Source organism: Pogoniulus pusillus, chromosome 6 (assembly GCF_015220805.1).
Source record: "Pogoniulus pusillus isolate bPogPus1 chromosome 6, bPogPus1.pri, whole genome shotgun sequence".
NCBI lineage: Eukaryota > Metazoa > Chordata > Aves > Piciformes > Lybiidae > Pogoniulus > Pogoniulus pusillus.
In genome coordinates this window covers 9,410,962-9,437,267 of record NC_087269.1, presented here as the reverse complement: position 1 = coordinate 9,437,267, position 26,306 = coordinate 9,410,962, and the positions used below count along the sequence as shown (strand labels likewise).

At 40.3% G+C, this 26,306-nt stretch overlaps 1 protein-coding gene across 2 annotated transcripts in view; it reads right to left on the bottom strand.

Annotated features, from left to right (window-relative positions):
- Window positions 1-1,507: 1,507 nt before the first annotated feature.
- GPAM (glycerol-3-phosphate acyltransferase, mitochondrial) overlaps window positions 1,508-26,306 on the bottom strand; it is a 35,307-nt gene continuing 10,508 nt past the window's right edge. The window contains exons 6-21 of one of the 2 annotated variants that reach the window (XM_064144399.1): window positions 25,911-26,060; window positions 24,267-24,363; window positions 23,174-23,310; window positions 21,740-21,839; window positions 20,841-21,053; window positions 20,334-20,447; window positions 18,274-18,359; window positions 17,179-17,294; window positions 16,392-16,462; window positions 14,042-14,306; window positions 13,427-13,569; window positions 11,893-11,970; window positions 8,669-8,809; window positions 6,949-7,138; window positions 6,794-6,852; window positions 1,508-4,892 (exon numbers count right to left, since the gene is read on the bottom strand). In XM_064144399.1, the coding sequence (XP_064000469.1) occupies window positions 4,776-4,892; window positions 6,794-6,852; window positions 6,949-7,138; window positions 8,669-8,809; window positions 11,893-11,970; window positions 13,427-13,569; window positions 14,042-14,306; window positions 16,392-16,462; window positions 17,179-17,294; window positions 18,274-18,359; window positions 20,334-20,447; window positions 20,841-21,053; window positions 21,740-21,839; window positions 23,174-23,310; window positions 24,267-24,363; window positions 25,911-26,060 (2,077 nt within the window). In that variant the 3' untranslated portion in view covers window positions 1,508-4,775. The remainder of the gene's footprint in view (window positions 4,893-6,793; window positions 6,853-6,948; window positions 7,139-8,668; window positions 8,810-11,892; window positions 11,971-13,426; window positions 13,570-14,041; window positions 14,307-16,391; window positions 16,463-17,178; window positions 17,295-18,273; window positions 18,360-20,333; window positions 20,448-20,840; window positions 21,054-21,739; window positions 21,840-23,173; window positions 23,311-24,266; window positions 24,364-25,910; window positions 26,061-26,306) is intronic. The other variant, XM_064144400.1, reaches the window with a different exon arrangement.

The window sequence follows — 26,306 nt, the reverse complement described above, 5'->3', positions numbered from 1 at the left end:
AAACGAAAATGTGACAACAGTAGAAGTAACCTAGAAATTAGGAGCAGAAGAATGGGCTCCTAGGTGTCACTGAGCTCCAGATCTAGGTTTCCTCATCTGTCAGAGATTGCTGCTCTGTAAAGCATTTGAGACCAAGTGACTGCAGTTTTACAGCAATATTATTATTGTGCTGGACAAAGCTCTCTTTATGCCAATCACCTGTAGCAATAAAGCCTGCACAACTACATACACATACACTTCTAGTCATATAACTGAGACCTACACAATACTTCATTAAGTGCCTTTTATTTCCCTAACTATCCATGCTTTATGGCAGATGAAATCTGAAAGTCTCTGAAGTTTCTGGTCTCCTAGGTCTGAACTCTGACATACACAGCAATGAACATTTCATACCTGCTTCTTTCCAAGAGCCAGAAAAGTTCCTTATTGTGACGACAGCATTGACTACAAAACTTTTTGTTCAATTGCATTAACAGATGAGCCACTTACAGAAGAATTAACAGGGACAACAGCTCTCACCCAGCAAATGCAACACGAATGAACACCTGTAAGAGACTGTAAAGAAAACATTTCAAGTGGCAATTCAGATCAGTGTGGATCTTACCTTGGAAACATAGGGCCACCAAAAACTTAAGTGTACCGAAAGACAGAACAAATCAGAACCCTCAAATCAGGTGATCCTTCTAGATAAGCCTGACAAGCTTTCATTAGAAGAAAACTGAATTAAGCAAAAACCAGAGAGATGTGTCTTATCTGACAGTGGGGATTTTGAAAGACTGAGAAATAAGAAGACATTTAGGAAAGAACACTATGTAAGGTCATCACCAATAAAAATCGGGTTTTATTCAAGCTCTTGACAATAATTGAATCTTAGTTTCCTGCCTCAGCCTGCAGCTGTCAGTTAATTGAGTCTTGCATGCATGTGAACATTGCTAGAGGCCTCTTAAAGAATCAGTTGATTACAACTTTAATTTCCCCTGAAAAGTGAAACTGCATCCCTCCTTCTCACTGTATTAATGATCATCTATGCAGGTTCTATCATATTAGAGCTCCACACCAACTGATTCAGATTTACCAGCTGCTGTCAGAACTGCTGACAGGTGCTTGTTGTACTACAGGTCCACCTGAAATCACCAGGAGAACAGGCAGACTGCAGCATCAGAATCATCCCAGACTCCCGCTTGACGCTCCCCACGCCCCTGGCTCCCTGTAAAGTGAGAGGAACATTTAAAGATTAAACTACATACAAGAGCCTTGCAAGGAAGGGGAAAAGAGAAGAAAAATGGCACCTCCACTTCACAACACAATAAAGAGTGACTCAGGAGTCAGGATGTCATCTGTCTGATTTTTAAATGGTTCTGTCCAGTCCAGACATCTACAATGGAAGATTTTCATGGTTTAATTTCAGAAACTACCTGGCCTGGGACAATGTTATTGAATGAATTATTTTAGCAGATCATTTAAATAACAACACAAACCAACAACAAAAAACACTTCTTAAATGTCATATTTGCAAACAGTTTAATTTATTAAAATGACTCCAGTACATCTCTGTGCTTCTACAACAGACACAGCATTACACATAACAGGTAAAACGTGGTAACATTCTCAAGGAAGCAGTATCAGCAGAGAAACAAGAGCTACAGTATCTTACACCACCTCCCAGCTCAATCACCTTCTAGGTGGTGATTCTGATTACTTCTCTGTGGAGCAGTCAGTCAGCTGAACCCAAGTGTGTGATATGCTTCCTAAGCAAAGACAGGTGAAAAAAGTCCTATACTGTCAAGAGGGAAGGCAGGTATGCCTGCAGTGTCAGTGGGAGTAGAAAGGAAGTGTATTAGCAGGTTTATAATCTCTGGGGGCTTGGGTGGCTGTGGTGGCACAGCAAGTGAAATTCTATATTTTAATCATTCTGGAAACATGAGACCTACAGGATGCATATGGAAAGATTAGGTTTCATGAAAGATTCTGGCCTAAAAAGACTTTCGCACCTGAGTAAAATGCTCATAAGACTCATATAAGTCTTTGCAAGAGAAGAGTCTTAAAATACACCTGTGGTAACTGAAGGCCAGTCCTTCCTTGTTTACTGGCTAACTTTACTGGAATTAACCTGGCATTCTATCAGCACAGGAAAGATGAGAGGTTAATAAAATCAGAAGACACTGGAGGTATAAATACAGTGCAAAAGTGTTGGGTTTAGTTTGACTGTTACAGCCTGATAACATTATATTCTGTGCTTTATATCCAGGAAAAAGCATTGTTACCATGTGTCAAAACATACACACTTGCATATATATATATACACATATATATATACACACACACAGAGATACACCTGCTGCAGAATGCAAAGGCTTCCAGGGCCATACGACTCAGTGCTGATTTCTCACATGCAGCATTTTTTCATACACCAAATCAAACCAGTTTTAGAGGTGCCTCCTCCCTCTGCACATAAATGTAATCATTAATGTGTCTTCACATACATTAATACCCTACCCATGCACTGATTTATATTAACCAGATTTGTTGTCTTTTTTTTCTTTTAATGTAAGACATAAATATCCTTAGCTGTAACTCCTAGCCAGAACACTCTCAATGCCCACAGTACACCTGGGTTTTATGGTAACTAATACATCAGTTGGCAGAATACTCTTAATAAAATGACTCAAGTTTTGTTTGGATTTTTTTTTTTTGCTTTATATTGCTTCATTTTTAAGAATCTATGTATGTACAATCTTTGCTGTTAGTACACTTCAGATTTACTGAAATGCAGTAAACTGTTAAGAGCTCATTATTTAGAAGCACCTCATCATTTTTTTTTGACATAAAATGGAAGCCATCAGCAACAACCACTGTAGGAAACATTCATTAGATTAACAAAGAGTGCATGTTAGTAGTATGAGATGAAACTGTTTTCCTAAAGAGCTAGTAGACTTCACAAAAATTATGTGTGATGTAGTCACTATCCTGCTGAGACAGCAGAAGGACATAAAACCAAAAGTGACTCTAGGGTCAGTTTCTATCCCTATTAACATAGCTTTGGTTCAGAAAGTCTTTTTAAGTGTCGTAGAGCACCTGGTTTAGTGACAAGACACATGCGTCTCACAGTGCTAACAGTATCCTGTTAATCAAAGATAAACTGCAGCTTCCAAATATTAATAGCATTTAATAAAAAATGTACAGAAATATTCTCCTTGACAAACGTGCAGTACAAATGCAAGCTCCTCGGCTGCAAACTCCAGTCTGATGCATGGGTTTTGTGCTGGCATTAACAGTGCAAGTGCTGAGATTCAAGTATGCTTTCCCGTATTTATGTTAAGCGACAGAGACTGCATGGTGAAGGTTGGGGAACTTTCTGCTTCACAAAGCCAGGGTGCAAGAATCAAGAGGAAAGTTGAAATGTTTGATTTCCTTCATAGAGAAGGCAATCAAAGCGAGGCAAAACACATTTCACAAGCAAAACAGCTTCACATACCATTATTGCTTCAGCTAGATCAGCTGTACTAAAATACAGGACCACAGGCTGCAATCTAATCTCCATTCACATGGAGAGAAGATGAAATCTACAGTGCAAGTGCTCCATGCAAAAGGATCAGATTGCAAGACCAGAATCCCAGAATTTATTAACCATTCACTTTTGTCTAAAAATTATTGTGTTTGTAAGTCAGTTAAATTGGAGTCAAATCCACACTGTTCATGACATTTCTGTCTTTCTAGAGGTTAGTACTTCATGCCAATTTACATCTGCTCAACAAGAGAATACAGCATGAACACTTGCAGAAGTTATTGCTGAAATTATTAGGGCCAAATTTTTTTTCCCCTCATAAAATCAAATTTTTACTCCATCAGAAAAAAAAAATTAAACCTGACATTCTATTATGTAGAAACAAAACCAAACCCATCCAAACAACAACGACAAAAAAACAAACCACAAAACAAAGACCCAAACTTAATAGCTTTTTTTTTTCAATTAAATAATCACCTAAGATTTCACAAGATATTCACATTCAGGCAACTGTCTCCTGACTTTCATCTGGCTGAATGACAGCTACCATAACAAAACCAAGAATGCTACTCTCACATTCTTCATGACAGCAGAGATTAGTGCAATTTACCACTGCACTACACAGCTACAGTTGTGCAAGGTGTGCCTGCTGACCCTTCTCACAATCATCTGCCAAATGATTGTTGTTCTCAGATGTCTGTTAAGTGTTATTCTCCTTAGAGTTTTGGCATTTATGTTAATAATTATGAAAAACTATGGCTTTATCCATGAAGTATTTATCATGTATAAGCAAAAAAAAATAATCATTTATTTAAAACAATAAAACTGAATTGGAATCAAAGTTACTTTTTTTATGCCATAAAGCTGTGTTGCCACTAAACTCAAGATCTCAGGGTTAGCTACGGATCACCAATACATGGATTTGTGCATCTCTTGCAGTCTTTAAAAGTACATTTAAAATGTTAACACTGATAAAACTTCATTCTTAATTTTAAATCTAATCCTACTAATTTCTCTTGCTTATTGCAATGTGTTTAATTACTCGTATCCAAAGTGTCATCTGAGGATCACTGTATTACAACAGGACTGGGACTTAAGAAACCCATAAATGCATACATAAGAAGGCACTTGTCTTCCAGTAGTTCAAGTCAGAGAAGGCCTTATACAGACAGTGGCACCTTACACTTCGAAGGATTAGCAAACGTCCCCAGGCTTTGACACAGTCTCAAGACCTGTCTTCATGTCCTTGGACAAAGGTGCTGTATGTGGTTTATATTACCATGAAGCTCATGACAAATTCCAGCAGTCTCTGCCTGTTGCGCTGAGGTAGGAACGTAGTGCTCAGTTCCAAAATGGTGTCTTTCCTTTGTTTTGTCTGGTTGAAAACCTAGAGTGTGACATGAACATAGGTAAGTGTCAACAGGTTCAAAGAACCTCCTTTCTTTTGTGAAGGAGGTTTTACCTTCTATGTTAAATTTATCTTCATTTACTTTTTTCTTTCCCTTTCCATTCATAGAACCATAGAATGGTCTGTGTAGGGACCTCCAAAGGTCCCTCCAAAGCCACAGAATTAACCAGGTTGAAAAAGACCTTTGAGATCATCGAGTCCAACCTATCATCCAACACCTTCTAATTATCTAAACCAAGGTACCAAGTGCCTTATCCAGTCTCTAAACCCCCTCTGGAGTAAGCAGGGGCATCCTCAACTAGGTCAGGTTGCTCAGAGTCCTGTCAAGCCTCACTGCCATAAAAATCATAGAATGTCAGGGACTGGAAGCGACCTCGAAATCTCATCCAGTCCAATCCCCCTGCAGAGCAGGATCACCTATACCAGATCACACAGGAATGTGTCCAGGCAGGTTTTGAATTAGCTCCAGAGAGGCAGACTCCACAATTCCCCATGGCAGCCTGTTCCAGTGTCACCCCTACAGTGAAAAAATTCCTCCTTATGTTGACATGAAACTTCGTGTGCCTCAACTTCCACCCATTGCCCCTTATCCTGTCACTGGGCATCACCGAGCAGAGCCTGGCTCCAGCCTCTACATATTTATAAACATTAATGAGATCACCTCTCAGTCTCCTCCAAGTTGAAGAGTCCCAGCTTCTTTTGTCTCTCCTCGAAACAGAGATGTTCCATTCCCTTAATCATCTTTGTGGCTCTGTGCTGGACTCTCTTAAGCAGTGAACAGCTTCAGGAATGGGGCCCAACCACCTCCCTGAGGAATTTGTTCCATTGTTCCATTACCCTTATAGTAAAGGACTTGTTCCTAACAGCCTTTCTTCAAGGCTTATATGGCAATGCCTGCAGATACCAGAATTCATCCAGTGCTGAAGCCCTTCAGTTGGTACAGGAGAATCAAGCACAGTGTATCACAAACAGCCAACTCCTAATACTGAGGCATAACCCCCACACTCTGAAGGCATCTGAGCTGCAAGGGTAAACAAGAACTCAGATGCTATGCTCTGAATAGATGCTAAGTAGATGCCACCTAGTTCCCCTTTTTAATGGCAAAATCAACTAGAATTAAAACTGTGGATTTAATATGTGCTTTCTTTACAGCTCTTACAGTCCATAAGAAGATGTCTTTACTACAAAAGTTTTCCTATAAGCCAACTATTGTTAATACTTCAAAATCCTTATGTACAAAACTTTGCCTAAATGCTGATGTTTACAAAGTTCTAATGCTAAATCCCATCTGGCATTCAGGAAGCCACATCACTCTCATGAAAGAAAAGCTCTTGTTTTGCAAAATCTGGGTAAGTGATTTCCAATCCAAAATGCTCATGGTAAAGTCCAAACTGATTCTTTATTTTAAAAAACACTTGTGTCAGCACAGTGGACTCTGGAGGTCAATTAGAGAGGTTCTCCTGAAGCACTGATCACTTCTAAGCCCTAATTCAATGACTAATGCTTTCTGAAGACTTAAGTAGGCCTCCAAAATTAATTTGAGTTGTTATTAAGCATAGAGCCTTCCAGCATGGTCACTAATATCCCATAAGGGTATGGAGTAGAGCAGAGGAACTTCATTTTCTGTGAACAACAATGTATAGACACTTTGTGCTCATCTAGGCAGGTTTTCTCAGAGGCAAAAAGTGCCCTGTTCCACAATGTGTGCTCTTCTCCTACAGCTCTGAGCCTTAAGGAAAGCAAAACACTCAAAATTCACCAAAGTTTTGCAGCTACATTCACAGATTAAAAACTGACATTGGAAAGGTTTCCAGAATTGCCAAACTGTGCTCATTATTAAAATGAGACTTAATCTCCAGCTGTGATCACCAAACACTTACCCCAATTTCCTTAAAGACTTTCACTGCATTTTTCACGTGACTGTAGGTAGCACTCTCAGCTGCAAGAAAACAAAACAAACCAGAGATAAACAACCTACCACTGAATTTGGGCTACCTTGTCCTAGGAGGTGTAGTTTAAAACCGGTTTAACATACCATAAACAGCAACATTTCTCTCTGTCCTGCTTATTAAGTGCCTGTGTAACTTTTGAAGGTATTCAGACTCTGAAACAGGACCACTGAAATTGTGCACAAAGGTGACAGCAGAGCTGTATGCCTCCAATAAAGGTCCCAATAACCTCTGCAGGAAAGTGATATACTGCTGATGCTCTTGAGATTGGCTCACCTAAAAAAGGGAAACAAGAGCATAAGCAACAGAGATCAACAGAAACAAGAAATGATGTGCAATACAGCATGTGGAACGTGGCAAAAAAAGGAGCATGGAGGCACAACACAACACATTAAAACACAGCCAAAAGGTAGTTTACCAGGAGGGTCAAAATAGACACTGCACATGTCAGATGAATCACAGAATTAATCAGCTTGGAAAAGACCTCTGAAGATCACTGAGTCCAAGCTGTCATCTAACCCTTCTAATTAACTAAACCATGGCACTGAGTGCCTCATCCAGTCTTTCCTTGAACACCTCCAGGGATGGTGACTCCACCACCTCCCCGGGCAGCCCATTCCAATGGGCAATCACTCTTTCTGTGAAGAACTTCCTCCTAACATCCAGCCTAAACCTGCCCTGGCACAGCTTGAGACTGTGTTCTCTTTTTCTGTCACTGAGTACCTGGGAAAAGAGACCAACCTCACCTGGCTACAACCTCCTTTCAGGTAGTAGTAAAGAGAAATAAGGTCTCATCTGAGCCTTGTCTTCTCCAGACTGAACAACCCCAGCTCCCTCAGCTGCTCCTCACAGGCCTGTGTTCCAGTCCCCACACCAGCCTTGGTGCCCTTCTCTGGACACATTCAAGCACCTCAACCTTTCTTAAATTGAGGGGCCCAGAACTGGACGCAGTACTAGAGGTGTGGCCTAACCAGCACTCAGTAGAGGGGCAGAATGACTACCCTGGTCCTGCTGGCCACATTATTCCTGACACAGGCCTCCTCCATGATTCAATAACTGTTTTCCTAAAATAAACTGAAAGACATTACACTGCTCTGCAGCCCACAGAATGGCTGCCAAACATTCACAACAATGGACATAAGTTTCCAAGCATTAACAAGATCAACATGATCAGTCTGTGAGACAAAATGTAGTCTGTGAATAAATGCCAGCCAGATGTGCCCTTTTTTTGAGTGCACACTGTCAAGAATAACACAGTCAGATGCTAAGTATTTGGGCCATTCTCGGTTTTCATGGCACTAACTACTGCCCTTCCACTTTCCTGTAAGACTATCTGATGTGTCCTCAGCTCTCTGCTGGGAAGGGACTTTTTACAAGGGCTTGACATGATGTTGGGGCAATGGCTTTGAGCTGGAGGAGGGGAGAATTAGACTGGGCATTGCAAAGAAATTCTTTACAGTGGGGGTGGTGAGACACTGGAACAGGTTGCTCAGGGAGGCTGTGGACACCCCCTCTCTGCAGGTTTTCAAGGCCAGATTGGATGAGATCTTCAGTAACCTGTTTTAGTGGGAGGTGTCCCTGCCCATGGCACAGGGTTGCAACTAGCTCATCTTTAAAATCCTTTCCAACCTAAACCATCCTGTAAATCTACAAAAGAAAGGTGTTTCACTGACTGGAGCAAAATACAACAGACCAACACTATAAACCAGCAAAAAAAACCCCAAGCTATCATTTTACCCCTCTCAGGCTAGCCTCTTGTACCTCCTGCAACAGGCTTCGACGTTACTGGCCTTAGGGTGATATTACCTTCAGGTAGCAATCTCTCTGCTCCTCTCCAAAATCACTGTCTTCATCTTCTTCATCACTTCTCCAGGATAACGGCTCAGGGAGTTTTTTATCCCACTGCTGTTCTGTAAGACCTGGGCTAACATCCTCCTGATCATCCTGCTTAAATGTGAAAGACAAAGTGGTAAATATGTAAGAAATCCAAACCTAGGCAAACAACAGATTGACTGCATTGTATCATCTGACTTACCCAATCCATTCATTAGCCAATATTTAATGAACACAGAGGTCATTACGTGTAAGGAATATTTCTTAGTTTTTGAAGGAGACACCAGAATAAAGATTTTCTTTTTAAAAAGCACAAGCCAGCCAATTAATGAGAAATTTATCAATGTTTCATGCAAATAGTAAACTGAAATAATTAGAAGGGGCAGAAGCGAGACACCCATCTTAGAGAACAGGTTGCAAAATCACTTCCAACCTGTCTGAAGTCATCAAACAAAAACTCCTTACAGTGTTTGCACTGATTATGCAAATCCTTGACATTTTAAAAGAAGTAAGAGGCTACAGGGGTTAGTTAATAAATTTACTGAGGGTACACAGCTCCTTTTTTAAGCCTTCAGACGTTGCACAAGTGGTGCATATCAGACAACACAGATAAGTATTTATATGCCCCCTAACAGCTACCTATATCCCAGCTACAAGCAGTGAAGTACCAGCTTAGAAACTGTTGTGGGCTTAGGACATATTCTTCTACCACAGAAACAGAAGTCCTCCAGGGACCAGAAAGTCTGAGGGGGGTGGACAGTTTTTCTGTTGCCCTCTCCTGTACCTCCCTATATAACCACCCATCACAACCAGTTCTGGCCCTCTCTCACACCTCTCTGCTCTTGGCATGTGCAGACATAGTCGCTGGTTTGTGGGGGAGGTTGCAGCCTTCTTGGCAAGCTGATTTCTAGATGCCACTGGTTTGAGTGGGGAGGGGGTGTGCATTCAGGCCAGTCTGGGGGGGCATTGAGGCCTGCTAGGTCTGGGCTGGGGCGGGGCTGGGGGGCAGTTCAGCCGACTCCTGGACCTGCTGAGGCTGAGTGAGAGGGAGGTTTTGGAAGGTTTGGCTGGCAGGCCCAAGTGGAGGTGTGAGCCTAATTTGCATATATATTCCTTTTCCCTGAATACCTTTTGTATTTCTGTGCTCTTGTGAGTGCTTTTATTGGACACTCCTAGGGGGCAGAACACCTTTCTGTCCTTTTGCCCCAGGCAGCTCACGGCTCAGAACCTGCACAGCAACCAAACCCCAGAGAAGGAAACTCGAGAGAGGCTTCGTGCTTGAGAAGCCTGAGGGGCATAGCTACGCCTGTCCACACTTACTGCTTGTGTTCCCAGGCATGGCCCATCCAGGTCCCTACCTAATCCTTCCACTGGCATATCTAATACATGACATGACATTTCTCCATAAAAAGCAAGCAGCAGTAGCTGCAGAGGTAGAGAGAGTTACAGATTCAGGTGTAACAAGTAAATCACAGTATCATAAAGTGGTTTAGGTTGGAAGGGACCTCAAAGATCATCCAGTTCCAACCCTCTACCATAGACAGGGACATTTCCCACTAGAACAGTTCGATCAAGGCCTCATCCAACCTGGCCTTGAACACCTCCAGGGAGGGAGCATCCACAACATCCCTCGATAGCCTGTGCCACTGCCTTGCCACCCTGTGAAGAGCTTCTTCCTAACATCTAGTTTAAATCTCCCCTCTGCCAGTTTAAACCCATTACCCCTCATCCTGTCATTAAAAACCTTGTGAATAGTCTCTTCCCAGCCCTCCTGTAAGCCCACAGTATCACAGTATCACCTAAGTTAGAAGAGACCTCACAGATCATCAAGTCCAACCCTTTACCACAGAGCTCAAGACTAGACCATGGCACCAAGTGCCATGTCCAACCTTGCCTTGAACTGCCCCAGGGACAGCGACTCCACCACTCAGATTCTGGAAGGCCAAGGTCTCCTTGAAGCTTTCTCTTCTCCAGGCTGAAAAGCCCCATACATATATATATAGATATATGTACACATACACACATAAATAATTTTTTAACTGCTTCCATTTTTAATATACATAAACATAGATAGTATATATATAAATAGTATATATATTTAATTATATATATATAATCTATGTTTATGTATATTAAAAATGGAAGCAGTAAAATTAGAGTGGGGCAGTGGTTATTAACAAACAGACCAGGAGCAGCTCTAAGCCTCCTCTGGAACTGGATTGCTGCAGGAAGAAAGCAGCCACATATGTAACTCCTTTACTACGTGCTCCTTAAATCCTGGGCACCAATGTTTGTTTACTGTGCAAAAAGAAAAGCTTAGGAAACAAAAGTATGTTGAGTCAGCTGCCCCCTGGTCTCCAGGATTTCTTCACACAGCAAGCCTCTGGCAGACTGCAGCACACAGTAACTCCAGTACATCCCTGAAACCCCAAGTTGCGCTGGGCAGAGGAGGTTTACAATAAATTCTGAGATCAATGAGAAGGAATCAAAGAGTGACAAAATATCTGGACTACTAACTCCTGTAGGGTATGAAGTAAACGTTCATGCAGCTCTGCTATGAGACCTTATTGTGGCCTTCCAGTATCTGAAGGTTGCTGAAAGCTGATGAGAGACTTTTTAGGACGTTGGGTAGTGATAGGACCAGGGAGAATGGGGCAAAACTAGAAATGGTAGATTCAGATTGGATGTTAAGAAGTTCTTCAGCACGAGGGTAGTGAGACACTGGGACAGGTTGCCCAGGGAGGTGGTAGAAGCTCTATCCCTGAAGGCCTTTAAGGCCAGGCTGGATGTGGCACTGAGCAACCTGATCTAGAGTGAGGTGTCCCTGTCCACAGCAGGGGGAGGTTGGAACTGGATGATCATCCTTGAGGTCCCTTCCAGCCCTGACCATTCTATGATTTAAAAGGGCACCAGGAATAAAATAAGTCCCCATTTCAAAAGGCACTAAAATATGTCTTCCTTAGTAGGTTTAATGACACAATGACATTGCATGCAGTCATTCACAGCACCACAGGATGACTACACACTGACATGTGACGCTTAACAATGGTAGGAATGAAGCACTATCAGTCCTAGACTTCTTGTTACAAACTTCAGTAACAGTATATATTTAGAACAAGACGTCCAGATAAGGATAAACTATCTACTACTCAAGTCAAGCAGAGGAAACATCTCATTTAGTATCTCCATTGCCTTACCTCAGCCACCAGAAGAATACCATACTGTATCAGCCTTTCCACAGATTCATGGCAAACTTGATATATCACCTGGCAAGGCTGCACAACATAAGAGAAAAAAAAAACAAAATCACATGTTTACAGCAACACCAGTTCCCTGTGGAGTATGAATGCTTTAGATATTTAGATTATTCATTTAAGCAAGTTCCCACACTTCTACTACCACAATTGTATAGCACCACTCAGGTTTACTCTGGCAGACATTCTCATTCCACTCAATGAGATACTTAAAATTTGTTCAATGTTTTTGAGCAAATACATTGCTACACTGAGAGTAAACCACATTAAATATTCTCCCCTTTTAACCACCCCTAGCCAAACTTTGGGTTGTTAGCAATTCTAAAGCAATCATAAAATTAAAATCATTGAGACTCATGACAGTGATTTGTTTGTAATTGCAAGGAAAGTATACTTTTAAGAAATCCTCTTATGTGTTTTGAAACTGTATTATAAAGAACCCAACCTCTTTGACATTGCTCATAATCATGTAAGAAATATTTTCTAATTAAAATATCACCTTATTAACTCTGAAAGCAGATGGATAAGATTATTAAAGCACACCACCACATGTGCTACATTAATGCCCAGACAAAAATACTCTATTTGGTTTATACTTCTGTTTTACAAATGCTCTACAGAAGTCAGAAATGTGTACAGATTTAAGAACTGATTCAAGAATCTCTCAAATTCCATGTAACTTCTAAAGATGAGAAAAAAAACACCTAACATTTAAAATTGCAACTATACAGTTAAGTATGCAGTGTCTGAAAACTGAGATAACATCATCTGTCTTCAGTGTTTTGTAACAAAATAAAAACCAAAGTCATGCCATATTTAAAACTGCCACTAAGTACTAGGTATGGCACACTGAGGATTGCACTCCTACACAAATTAAGACTACCTTTAGAAATTGGAGCCTGAGTTCCTAGTGTCATTTTAATCACCTATGCAAACTCTTGCTAGTTGGGTCCTTTCAAAGACTTGCATTTGTTTAAGTGAAAAAAAAAAAAACAAAAATGGAAATAATTTGGGCAGGATGCAGCTGGTGTCGTGCTGGTTTTAAGACACCAGTGACACAAAATCTGTTGGAAAGCACTGAGAAGCCCAACCTCCAGTCTGGGAAGCTGACAGAGCAAGAAGCTTTTATTTCTCAGGAAAGGCCTAAACCCAGCACAGTGAAAATGCATCATGCATCCATTTAGTGTGCAACTCTGGAAACAGATCAACCTGTTTTGTCTCATCTCGCTGAGGAAACAAGGTATCAACAGGAGTCTGGCAAGTTAATTCGTGTGTAATCTTAAACCAGACATCTCTTGGATGATCTGTTTTGATTACATTCAGTCTCTTGATACCCATTACCCTCAGACTCTACTTAGAGTGAACATATCAGAACTGTGACACTTAAGAAAGCACCAATTAATTTTGAAGTGATACACACTGTTACAAGCAGAAGGAAAAAATGAATGGTGGACAATTAATGCAATTACTTACTTACCAAAGACACAGTAAACTCATTAGAAAGCAAGTAACACAAGCTGGCAGCTTTTCGGACCAAGTGTTCTTGACTTATCAAACTGGGTGAAACACCATTGGTACCATTTCTGTACCTCCTGCTCTGAATTGCATGAAGACTGCAGGCTAGAGCAGAAACAAAACATAAACAAAATTGATTTTTCCCAAAGAGCTTTATAGCAAAGGAAACACAGAAAATTTGGATCTTGTCTATTTCTAGGCTTAAAAGCAAGCAGCCAAAATATTCAATTCCATTGAAGAATAAAGACAGAATTCATCATTATTTTGTTTCTGACCAATGAATCAGCTGCACCCAAAATCTCAGTGAAATCTTGCTGATGAAAGCACAGTTTTGCCATGTTGGCTCAAAACTCTGATATTGCCTTGCCTATGGCAGTGACCAAAGCACTTCAGAATTGTTTTTTGCTAGGGTAAACACAGGCTGAAGTGGGAAGGGAAGAAAAATAAAGAAGGAAATTGCATAGAAAACTGATGGCTTTTTATGCAAATACTTTTTGACTTCATACATCTATTTGTGCAGATACTTTAACTTCACACATCACAAGAAAGGCTTTCCTTGGCAAATGCCAAAACATACCAATGATGGCCTCTTTAATGAACACATGAAACACTCCGTTGCTGTAGAAGTTGAGTTCAAAGACAGCAGGGATTGTCGTGCTGGGAGTGATGAAGAACTCGTTGTTTCGGCTGGTGTTGGTGATATTTACACAGTTCCCCAACAAGTGGATGGCATGCATGACAACATCATCTGAATTCCCTGAAAATCCTAAGTCAAAGTCCCGGGCTAAAACCTCCTCTTTCATGGAGAAGAAATCTTCTACCAATCTGGAAAGATCGGTTCCCTAGAAACAAAAAGAGAATGACAGAATGAAGCAAGTTTTCTGTACCATGTAACTATGCACATAGCAAACACAAGAACAATACACTAATTGTCAGTACCCCAACACCCAACAGCCATGTTAGAAAAAGTCATCTGCACTGGGATTTTGCTGTAATAGCCCACAGGTTTTGAATATTTTCAAGCCATGAAGCTATTTGAGAATGCAACTATTTTGTTTGCTTCTTGGTTTATTGCATAACCTAGAATAGAATCATAGAATGAGTAAGGGTTGGAAGGGACCACAAGAATCATCTAGTTCCAACCCGCCTGCCATTCCCAGGGACACCCTACCCTAGAGCAGGCTGGCCACAGCCTCATCCAGCCTGGCCTTAAACACCTCCAGGGACAGGGCCTCAACCACCTCACTGGGCAACCCATTCCAGGCTATCACCACTCTCATGCTGAACAACTTCCTCCTCACACTCAGGCTGAACCTACCCATCTCCAGCTTTACTCCCTTCCCCCTAGTCCTGTCACTACCTAAGTGCCTAAAAGTCCCTCCCCAGCTTTTTTTTAGATACTGAAAGGCCACAAGAAGGTCACCTGGAAGCCTCCTCTTCTCCAGACTGAACAACCCCAACTCTTTCAGTCTGTCCTCATAGCAGAGGTGCTCCAGTCCTCTGACCATCCTCATGGCCCTTCTCTGGACACGCTCCAGCATGTCCACATCACTCTTGTAATAGGGGCTCCAGAAGTGGATGCAATACTCCAGGTGAGGTCTCAGCAGTGCAGATTAGAGGGAGAAAATCACCTTCCTCGACCTGCTGGCCACACTTCTCCAGATGCAGCCCAGGATCTGGTTGGCCCTCTGGGCTGCAAGTGCACACTGGTGGCTCATGTTGAACTTCTCATCTACCATCACCCCCAAGTCCCTCTCCTCAGGCCTGCAGAGGCCTGACTTGCTCTTTGAGAAGACCTTGTAGTAGCCTTCCAGTATCTGAAGGGGGCCTACAGGAAGGCTGGGGAGGGACTATTTACAAGGTCTTGTAGTGACAGGATGAGGAGTGATGGCAGATGGGAGATGTAAAACTAGATGTTTGGAAGAAGTTCTTTAGAGTGAGAGTGGTGAAACACTAGCACAGGTTGCCCAGGGAGGTTGTGGATGCTCAGTCCCTGGAGGTACTCAAGGTTAGGCTGGATGAGGCCTTGAGCAACCTGTTCTAGTGGGAGGCTTCCCTTCCTATGGCAAGAGGTTGGAACGAGATGATCTCTGAGGTCCCTTCCAACCCAAACCATTTTATGTTTATATGATTCTTCAAAAACATGTTAAGGGATATTTCTATTACCTATGCTATAAAATGAATCTGAGAATATTGTCCTTAACAGAACTGTTCAACTGGCTGGGGACATGAGGAAATCTTTTCCTCAAGCGTTTCTTTTCCTTGTTGTTTTGTCAACATGGCTTTAGATCACATTAAAAAAATGTTTCTTTGATTCTACTGTTTCAGGAAATTGGAAAGATTGGACTGACTGAATGGGGATACTGCCCTTGACAAGCAATATCTGACCAATATTTTCCAATTTGCTCTTGATTTATGTGCAATAAAAGATTCCAATTGGAGATGAGGAATTTCATCAAAAATGCAAAAAGACATTTGTAGGAGAAAATAAAAGAATTTCTTCCAAGCCCCACACACTGGATGTCAGTTAAGCATTAGCATCATTCTGCCATCATGATAAAAGACTCAAGTACTGAGGAACCAAAATCATGTATTATCTTAACAAAGCATAACTACCTTTTTTAATTAGGAAAAAAAAAAACTATTTCCACATGGATATTTATTACCATCCCACTAATAGTGGCTTATTACAGTATCACAGTATCACCAAGGTTGGAAGAGACCTCATAGATCATCGAGTCCAACCCTTTACAAAGGGTACCTTCCAGCATCCACTGCTGAGTAAAACATTAGCACTTAAGTTAATTGAACTCCACTTTAATTTAAGTACATATTTCTATTTTTGGTAGTCTCAATAGTAAAATGTATATTGTTTATTTTTAAATTAACAAAGTCTAAAGCAGCATGGAAGCCTAAGGAAGCCTTACCTGCCTGTGTCTGTACAGCAGCAAACAGGCAACAATGTGGGTAGACATCACAGCACAGGACTTGTTAGCAGCTAGAGGTAAACAAGATCAACTCGTTAAGCACCTGAGAAGTTCAGAACAATATTACAAATGAAAGGGTACTCCTTATTTACAACTATAAATAATGACATTGGCACAGAACTGCACATTCTGAATGAATTACCAAGTGTATTTTGTCTCTATAGTAACAACATTAAAGCAATCAAATTAAAGTAACTTGAACTAAAAAGGCTGAGTAAAGTTTAAAGGCTCACTAAGCTAAGCACCATTTGGTATGCATCTCTTCTACCAAAAGCCACAGATCTACTGACTGAAGCATGCACTGCATAACCTGTAACACTTGATAACACTGGCCCATACAGCTAGCTGAGTTCATGAGCATGATTTTAAATAACCAATGCCATTAAGACATTGCAATAAATTCTTACATGAAGTGGCAAGAAATCAGTGTATCAACACAACAGTCAAATACTTCACAGTACAGCAAGTTCACTATATCAGTACAAGGAACACAAAAGTTAACAAAACAAACAGAACAGAAAGTTTATCCTTAATCAGAAAGAGTCTATTAAACTTCAAAGAGGAGGAAGAGAGGCAAAGAAATCAGCATTTGTCAAGAGAGTATGTGAAGTCATGAAATGATCACCTGAATGGAGAGATCTGGGATGTATGACATCACCAAAGACCAAGTTAGCTCATGTACTCAGCAAACAAAACAGGTAGTTGATAGTGATACTGTAACACTTACTAAACAAAATATGCTCAGCCAAGTTGGCTATCAGCTCTCTTCTGAAGGGCTCGCTGGTGACATCTCTGGAGTTGGACAGTGAGGCCTCTGTACCTTCATCCACAGTATCATTAGGTCTGAATATAGAATAAAAATTCATGTTACAACATTTGGATTTTGATCAAAAAGTAAAATAAGCCAGACTGGTTTGTTTGTTTGTTTTATACACTGACTGAACTATAATGCAAAAAACCCATTATGTAGTTTGGTAAGGGCACAAAAAATGTGCTGCATAACCAACTCCACAAAAATCTTAGTATCTACCACATTGTCAGATTGCTTCTTCACACTAAAAAATAATCACAAGACTACTAAAGAAGAATTGCAATTTTGTCCTGACTTGTCATGACTTTGACTTTACATCATTTGCACCCCAATGCTCTTTTCTCTTCAATGAATACGGACAACAGTAGATTAAGCAAACCCACCTCAGAGGCAATTACCTGCCCAGTCTCTTTACAAACCAGAAATGATCTTTTGCATGGACTCCCAAATTGCTAAAGAAAAATGACTGATTTTGTCTCTACCAGGACCACACAGGTTTGTGCAAGTCCAGCAAAGATCTCAGCTAAAATGAGTGTCTGTATAATAAATGCAGACCCAGCTCTCAAGCAGTTTTGCCATTGTTAAGTAACAGTCAAACAGGATTTGACTTCAGCAAGAGGTACTCAGTGCCAAGCTCGATTTGCTTTGGAATTATACCAAAAGCCACTGAAATATTTCTGAGCTTTAAATCTAAATCCTTTATTTTCCATTGTGTATTTTTTCTTCCTAAGTTATTCCCTAAACCATAAAGTTAAACCAACAAAGATCACAAAAAATTAAAAAGGAGAAAAAAAAAAAAACAAATAGGAAAAGGAGAAAAAGAACTCCCCAGAAAGAATGCAACTCTCATCACAAATTGCACAGTTACAATTGCCAAAGTTTTGAGTTTTTTCTACACACAATTAGATTACTCTTGGGGAGTTCAAGCACTGCTCAGTCTGTACAACACAAAACCACCAAAACAAACCCAAACTCATCCTTCCTAACACACACGAAAAAAACAATCTCTACCTTGATGGGAGAATAGCTGGTAACAAAGCTTGTTCCAGAGAAAGTGGAGCAGGCAAAGGTTTTTGGCTTTGGCTATTTACATATTCCTGTTAAGAAAAGATCTGTTATTTTGTTGTACTTACATTCAATTGGTGATATTATTAGATGAAAATGGCTATTATTTAGAACTGTAACTATGATTAAAAATAGCTCACACTATTAGAGTAGTAGTAAGGTCAGAGAAATTCAAAACTTTCAACAGTATATTTGCTTGTGATTTTGTTTTATGAAAAGGCAGACTTGCCACAGCAAGGAATCTGTACTCCATGAAAAACACTGCAACAAAACCAATACATAAGCCACCAGCACTCTGCTGGGAACAACTCCTTGGAGACTAGCTACTCCATGATTAAATTAATGAGAACTGCCTTCATTAACATGACTGAGAGCAAAGTCTGACACTCATTCAGAACCAACATGGAGACTAATTATTGCTTGCTGCTGCCAGCATAGGAAACTTCTCCATTGGTAAACAAACACCAGCGCAGAAACTCCTGTTGCAAGACCCCTCACAGTGCCACATATTAAAGCACCCGGAAAGCAGACAGGGTACCTCATGCTTGGAATTCTTGAATTCTCAATTTCTCAAAAGCCAGGTATCTCTCTTACAGGTCAGCACTTACATTATTCAGTTTTCAGGACACGTGTTCTCTAAGTTTCTATAAAGAGTGACGTGGGAAACTAAAGAGTCACTTAATCTGCTGGTCAGGAAAACAGTTCCCTCCAAGGAAAGCTGCTTAAAAGACTTTCACAGCCAGCTCACTCTCTTCTGAGCCCGTCCTCACAGAATTGAAGATGCCCAAAATTAACCCACAAAGCTGATCTCTTTTAGAAAAGTCTGCAGGGACATAACTACATCAATTTAAAAATACAAGATCAATTTTAGAATACTTAACACATCTGTGAATCTTGGTCAAGGCCTACTTACACAATCTACGTCATTTATTGCCCCCTCTGGAGTACAGAAATGAATATAAATACAAATGAGACCTGACAGAGGTTCCTAGGAAGGTATACTGTGATTAGCATTTCACTAGATTAAGAGAGCAGATAACCTTCTTTTCCTTATACTGATCCAAGAACAACTGTTAACTCCCTACCAAGAATAGCCCAAACCTTCTCCTTTGCAGCTGAGTTAATACTTTTCCCTGCCATGCTAATTATAATGCACTGCAGACGGTCACAATAATTTCATGCTGAGGTAATTGAACTCTCCAAAGCTCTCCAACCTCCTGCTTTTCTGAGAGAAGTAGGGCAGAAAGAAGAACACCTAATTAATTTGAATAATGTTCTAGGAGGTTGTTGCTACAGCAGTTAATCTTATTAAAGTCACACTTAAAAATAAGATGTACTGCAGCAGAACATGGGCTTAGTAAAATGCATTAAGCTAAGCTGAGTAGTAGGTTCTGCAGGTTCTGTAAAGAGATAAGAGGAAGCATAAGTGAAGGCAGATACTACTGCACCAACCCTGAGATACTACACAACAGTATTTGGTGAACTACTGTAGGCAATAGCTGTAAAATAGTAACAAACCATGACTTTCCAAGAATGTGCAGATTTTTATGGCATGTTAGCCATTACACATTTATAGCTACTAATTAGCTTAGCAATTTTCAAACTCCAGTGAGATAAATGCTCTTCCTCCACCATAGTGTAAGTCTTTCAATTACAAACCAGAGAACAGTATTCAGTTTCCTTCAACTCCAAATGTTTCTACAACGTTATTATTATGTGGTGCAAGAACCAGTCTCAAGGTTGCTTGTGGAAATGAAGAACCAAAACAAAAGAGCACAGTGAGAATTCTTAAACTAGAATAACCCTTTGTATCACCTCTGAGACTATTTCAGCTTAATAAAAATGTGTCCTAAGACAACAGGGATCCTTTTGTCTCACCAGGATGGGCTTCAGTAGGTAAAAGCAGTGATTATGCATGAAGAGCAAAATCAAACTCAGTGTGTCCCACTACTGAAACATAAAAAAGGTCAAACTTTTTAAAGGATCTTCAAAATATCAAAACTTACTTTTAAGGAAAATGGTTGTGCAAAATCTACTCTGACACATCCATAATTCTTCCTCAGCATTCTGAAGACTCCTCTAGCTATACTCCAAAGGCTTTCATTCTTCTTAGGCTTACCCTGGAAAACACAGGTGGTTGCTTACCATTTTTTCCACTTTGCAATGAAAAGGTTATGCTTAAACTTAAAATGCATGCCACAGCAAACAAAAGAAGGCCAAGGGTTTAGATGCACCTTTTAACTTTCAGTAAATGCAGAGAATGATTGTTTTCATAGATACCCACTTGAACACAGGATTTGTTACATCATGAATTTGCATTCAGAAGTATGTCACCCATGCCTCAGCACTCCCTGTCAGAGGTTTTGTGACTCACAGCTTTGTGCTTTCAACACTTAACATCAAGTACAAGCAACAGAGGACAACTACTAGCACAGCATTTAACCACACAACACGTTTTTCTGCACATAAACAGAAAATCCCCTAAGCAAAACAAGTTGGAAAATCATTCTCACCAGCTGTTCACTGTTGTAGTGACCTTCAATTATGCGATCATAGGAGATTCCCACAGGTATAATTAGGACATCAGGAGTAGCATTTGAGAAGAGAGCATCTACCACCACAGATAAAAGACCTGCTTTTGCTCCAGATGTCTTTCCACTTCGAGATCTTGTGCCTTCCAAGAATATTTCTAAAAATTGCTGCTGTTTCAGCAGTTCTTCTATGTGCTGAATACACAAAGATTAGGGGAAAAAAGGAAAAAATGACTACTTATACTGGTAAAGTCACATTTGGGACATATGTTCAGTATCCATTTCCTTTTAAAAACACTGGAAGATTTAGCATGAACACTTGTGGAAAAAAAATAAATGCAATAATTAGTGCTTGACATTAACCCAGACCAGACTGCAACTGAACTTGCATGAATACAGAAGCAATATTAACACCATTTGTTGTTCAAGAACAGCATGTTTAGCAACAGTTGATCTAGCCAATTTGCATACAACTCTCCTTCTGCTTCTTCAGTACATCCCATCTTCCAAGCTGGAAATACAACTATTATACTGAATGGCACAAAGGATGACATCAGCCCATCATAAACAGAAGAATTCCATTCAGTTAACAGAATCAGTGTAGATATGCCCCAGTATAAAACAGAGAAACAAGGCTTAAGTTTTAACATTCATTTACGATGTACTACTTCCACCTTCTTTAATAAGGATTATGCAAAGTTAAAATCTGTTCACCCTCAAAGGGCATTCAATTTTCTTTTGAAAAGACTTGAGGCAAAAAGGTGTATTTTGGTTTGCAGCATAAAAGCTAAGACGGATTCAAAGCAGTGAAAAATACCCCCAGACCAACTTACTTTCCCACTTGCCACCTGACTGAAATACTAGAGACAAGAAACACATACCACATAGAGCAAAGCTCTGTAGAGGAAGTCCTTACGACCGTCAGGACTCTGATCCAACTTCCGGCGAATGAAAAACCCTCCCAGCTTGCGGATCAAGGTGCTACAGAATAAAGAAGTATACTGAGTGTTTTTTACCTTGCAGGAAAATACTCCACAGCTCCTAGTGTGCAACAGGAACTAAAATTACTTAAATTCTCTAAGATTATGCTACTTGCACATGATAGGACCATACAAGTATTACTCTAACATAAGAAACAGTCATCTCTACAATGTCTTACTGCATGTCACTCTCTTGGCAGGCCACTTACTCTCTGCAGTACCCCACCCTGACCAGGAGACCACTGCACACTGAGCAGAGCTGGCCCAACTCTGTGCTTTGTGCCCATGTTGTGCTGCACATGCCCCTCCAAAATCAGCTCAGCCAACAATTTTCACAGAGAAGCCTGCAGGCAGCTCTCACTCAGCAGTAGCAATTATGCCACTTGCATGGCCTTGCTTTTATCTAAGTGTAGCAAGAAGTTCTCATGGGAATATCTCTCCTGCTTGAGAGAAGAAATGATGAATAGAGTTGTTTTTTTTTAAATAAATAAATTCTATACCAGCTCAAATGATCAAAATGGGGAAACTCTTTCTACAGACAGAGAGGCTTATGCATGGCACACTCTGCATGGATCACAGACCTGCTGGAGGCTGAACAACTTGGGATTCCCAGTGTCTAAAGAGACACTGTCTATGCTACTATCTCTTTCTTTATACTGCTAGACCTAATAAATAGCATTGTAACCTATGTTTATAAGGTCTTAATGCCTCCTAGTAGGATCAGCAGAGACCAGCATCTACTGGTGCAAAACACCCCCAAGCAAAGGTATCTTCCTTCTTTCCTCATCACTTCCCAACTAAGGCAAGGTATTTTCCTTCTTTCCTTATCATTTCCTAACTAAGCCAAGGTATTTTCCTTCTTTCCTTATCATTCCCTGCAATATGTCCCCAATTCCTGCCTCACTGGCAAAATGCTACCTAAAAGACCTTAGGTTCTTCACCACAACAAATATAAATTAAACAGAGACCAAACTGGAACATTTTCCCACAAAGTGTTATTCACTCAGTACTGTTTCTGCCAGCTCACTAAACTCCATGAAGAGTTGTTCAGTCACACACTTTTTTATATACTTATCTTTGCTTAGTCATCTGCCCATTTTGAGACTTCTACAAGAGAGAAATATCCTTCCATACCCTACTCAGGCTGTAACAGTTTCTCAGAAAGTTTTGCTATGCTCTCTCTGACCATGTAATAGGAACCAAAGAAGTTCTACAAGGTGGTGCAGCAATGCTGAGATTATCTTACACTTTGACAGAAGATATATTGCACGGTAGGTTGTCTGAAGATTGAACATCCCCCCCCACCTCAGTTCTTTTCAAATGAGAGGTTATTACCTGAAGATGGGGATGTTGAGATTGTTCCCTGCAGCAATGTAGGGTGCTTTGATGTTATGGCAGAAAAGAATGAACGTAAGGAGCAGGTAATCTATGTGGGACTTATGAACAGGCAAGAAGATGAGAGGCAAATTCATCTGTAGTGGGGAAAGAGGGGAAAAAGAAAAAGAGAGAAGGCAGTTGGCAAAAGATACAGAATATTATTCTTTTTTTAAATCTATCATTGAGATTGCTAGCATCATATTATCCAAATTGATGGTATTTTCCAGTTACCATCATCCAGTTTGCTTCCTTCTAGTTTTCATTCAGCTATGTGATGGTAACAAATGAAGTCAATTGCATGTCTTAATTTTCATTTTTCAGTTGTATGCATTGTGCTACTAATGATTAATACACCCAGTTTCTTCAGACTCACAGGAATGAGACAACAATTAATTACAGGGATGTAGTTAAATCATCAGTGTTACCAAAGTACTGCTAGTACTGCTCTTTCTATTAGGTATCATCAAGAATATATGAAAAGTGCAGTTCCCAAACACTGGGAATTGAAAGACAGTAGAAAGCCTTTTTTTGTTTGTTTCATTTATCTACTCCATCTTTCTAAGACAAACCCTGCAAAAAGAATCAGTTCCTCTGAATGCAAAGAAAATGGTAGAATTTAGCAGTTATGTTGATAAATGTGAATAAATATCAAAAGACTGGAAAAGGATTGCTAGGAATTAATAGGAAAAGTTAACTTCTTAAAACGATTTTTCTTCTAAATTAAGGTGAGAGTGAAGAATCCTAAACAGACCTATGATTTACTACTGGATGCATCAGCACAATAAAAGAAATAATAGATGCAGCTTATCCAAGATAATCATTCAGCCTGAGAGTTAAACTTTGATTCTGCAACAAAGGTAAAACCAGAGTTCACATAGTGATTTAGGTTATGCAACTCAAAGAGCACTATTTCACAGATATGAGATAGTTCTGTCTGCAATCTGATTATCATGCAGACTTAGAACTCCCCTAAAAAGAGAAAATACTGTAAATATTAATAGTAACTACATCACAAATCTACCTTTCTAAGGTCTTTCCCACCTTCCCTTACCTCTGTTGCTGCTTTCACCATTTCTATTTGACCTCTGTGGATCTGAATATTCCAGAAAAAGCTGTTGAACAGCTTCAGTAATACCCAGCCAGTCAACCTGAAGGAAGAACAAAGTCAAAAAGCTTAATTCATCTCTGTTTGCATTTCACATTGCTTCTACATGACTAAAGGCAAAGCCATAAAATCTGATTACTTTATACTAAAATAAAATTACAGCAAAATCCAATTGCTAAACAAGTTTTTGCCTATCAGCTAAGCCCTGGCTAAAAATCACATTTCAGCTTCCTGCAGTTATGACACAAAACTTAGCATGAGCCTCAGCAAAGGCTGTACAAAAGGCAGAGACCACTTCATATACAGGGCAAGTTAATGGAGGTTCTGTGTTCAATTATGGCAACTAAAGTCCATGAAGAAAGACTTTGGAGTCCTGGTGGACAGCAAGTTCTGCTTGGGCCAGCAATGTGCCTTTGTGGCCAAGACAGCCAATGTCATCCTGGATTGCATCAGGAAAAGTGTGGCCATCAGGTGTAGGGAGGTTCTTCTCCCCATCTTCTCTACCCTGGTGAGACCATACTTGGAAAACTGTGTCAAATTTTGGGCTTCTCACTTCAAGAGAGACAGGGACTTGCTGGAAAGAGTCCATCGGAGAGCCACAAAGATGACTGGGGGACTTGAGCATCTCCCATAGAGAGACTAAGAGACCTGAAGGCTGTTTCATCTGGAGAAGACTGAGAGGAGAGCTCATCAATGAGTACAAATATCTGAGGGGTGGGTGTCAAGTGCATGGGGCCAATGTGTTTTTGATAGTCAGCAGCAATAAGACATGGAGCAATGGATACAAACTGGAACACAGAAGGTTTCACCTCAACATGAGGTGAAATTTCTTTACAGTGAGGAGCAACAGAGCCCTGGGACAGGCTGCCCAGAGAAGTTGTGGAGTCTCCTTTGGAGACTTTCAAAACATGTCTGAATGCATTCTTGTACAGCCTACCCTAGGGGATCCTGCTTTGGCAGGGGGGTTGAACTTGATAATCTCTGGAGGTCCCTTCCAACCTCTGCAGTTCTGTGATTCTGTGATCTAGTTAGGTGACAGCATGCACCTGGTCTTATGGGAGAATTTAATACAGTTACAAACAATGCAGGGTGAAAGGGACCAGCAATATGATAGAGGCAAAGTCATCACTAGTAGTAAAACTGGACATCACATCTCTCTTGAGATATTTGTAACTACAGGCTATGATATTTAATGGCCTAGTAGAAAAAAGCTCTTTCCACAGTCTAAGATGCTGCAGCTAGCTGCTCTTGCCTGTATCAGCCCAAACCAGCAAAGGATGCTAATAATGGTTAAAGCATTAGCAAAGAATCTATTTTCAGAAGACAAACAGAAAATTCTGTATTGAACCCTATCATAAGAATTTATCCCTTGAAAAGGCAGAGTGTTTCTGCTGCATCTGAAAATGAAGAGTAACTACCATTTGATTCATTAACACTAGAAAAAGGATCTTTAATGAATAATGTATCATTTTTTTATTAATAAATATTCATAACTTTGGAACAATGAGCTACAAGCTCTGCTGGTGCAACTCTGAGAGCTCTTGGCCATCCTCCTACCCACTGACATTACTCAGGAGCGGTTTTTCTTACCTGATTAAAGCAGGTGACACATTTGCTACCATTTCCTGAAGAATTTTTCTAGCTTTTTTCTTCACTTTGTTGATAGCTTTAGGATCTGTTTGAGCAAAACTACCTGGAGCACTTGGTTCGGAAGCTTCATCTACAATGGCCTTCTGGACTCTAACATTAAAAAGTAAAATTTATGAGACAGTCCCACAACAGAAGAGTTCAAGACACAGACTACTACAACTACTGGAAATCAGCTATGTGTTTTACTACAGGAGTAACTTTAAAGCACAAAAGAGCATACACACTGAAGCAGTGTACTTGAAATGCTTTAAATGTAATTCAGTAGTGTTCCAAGTTCTGATTAAATAGTTAGACAATGGATGAATGCACTCAAAGTTGACCACATAAAACAAAACA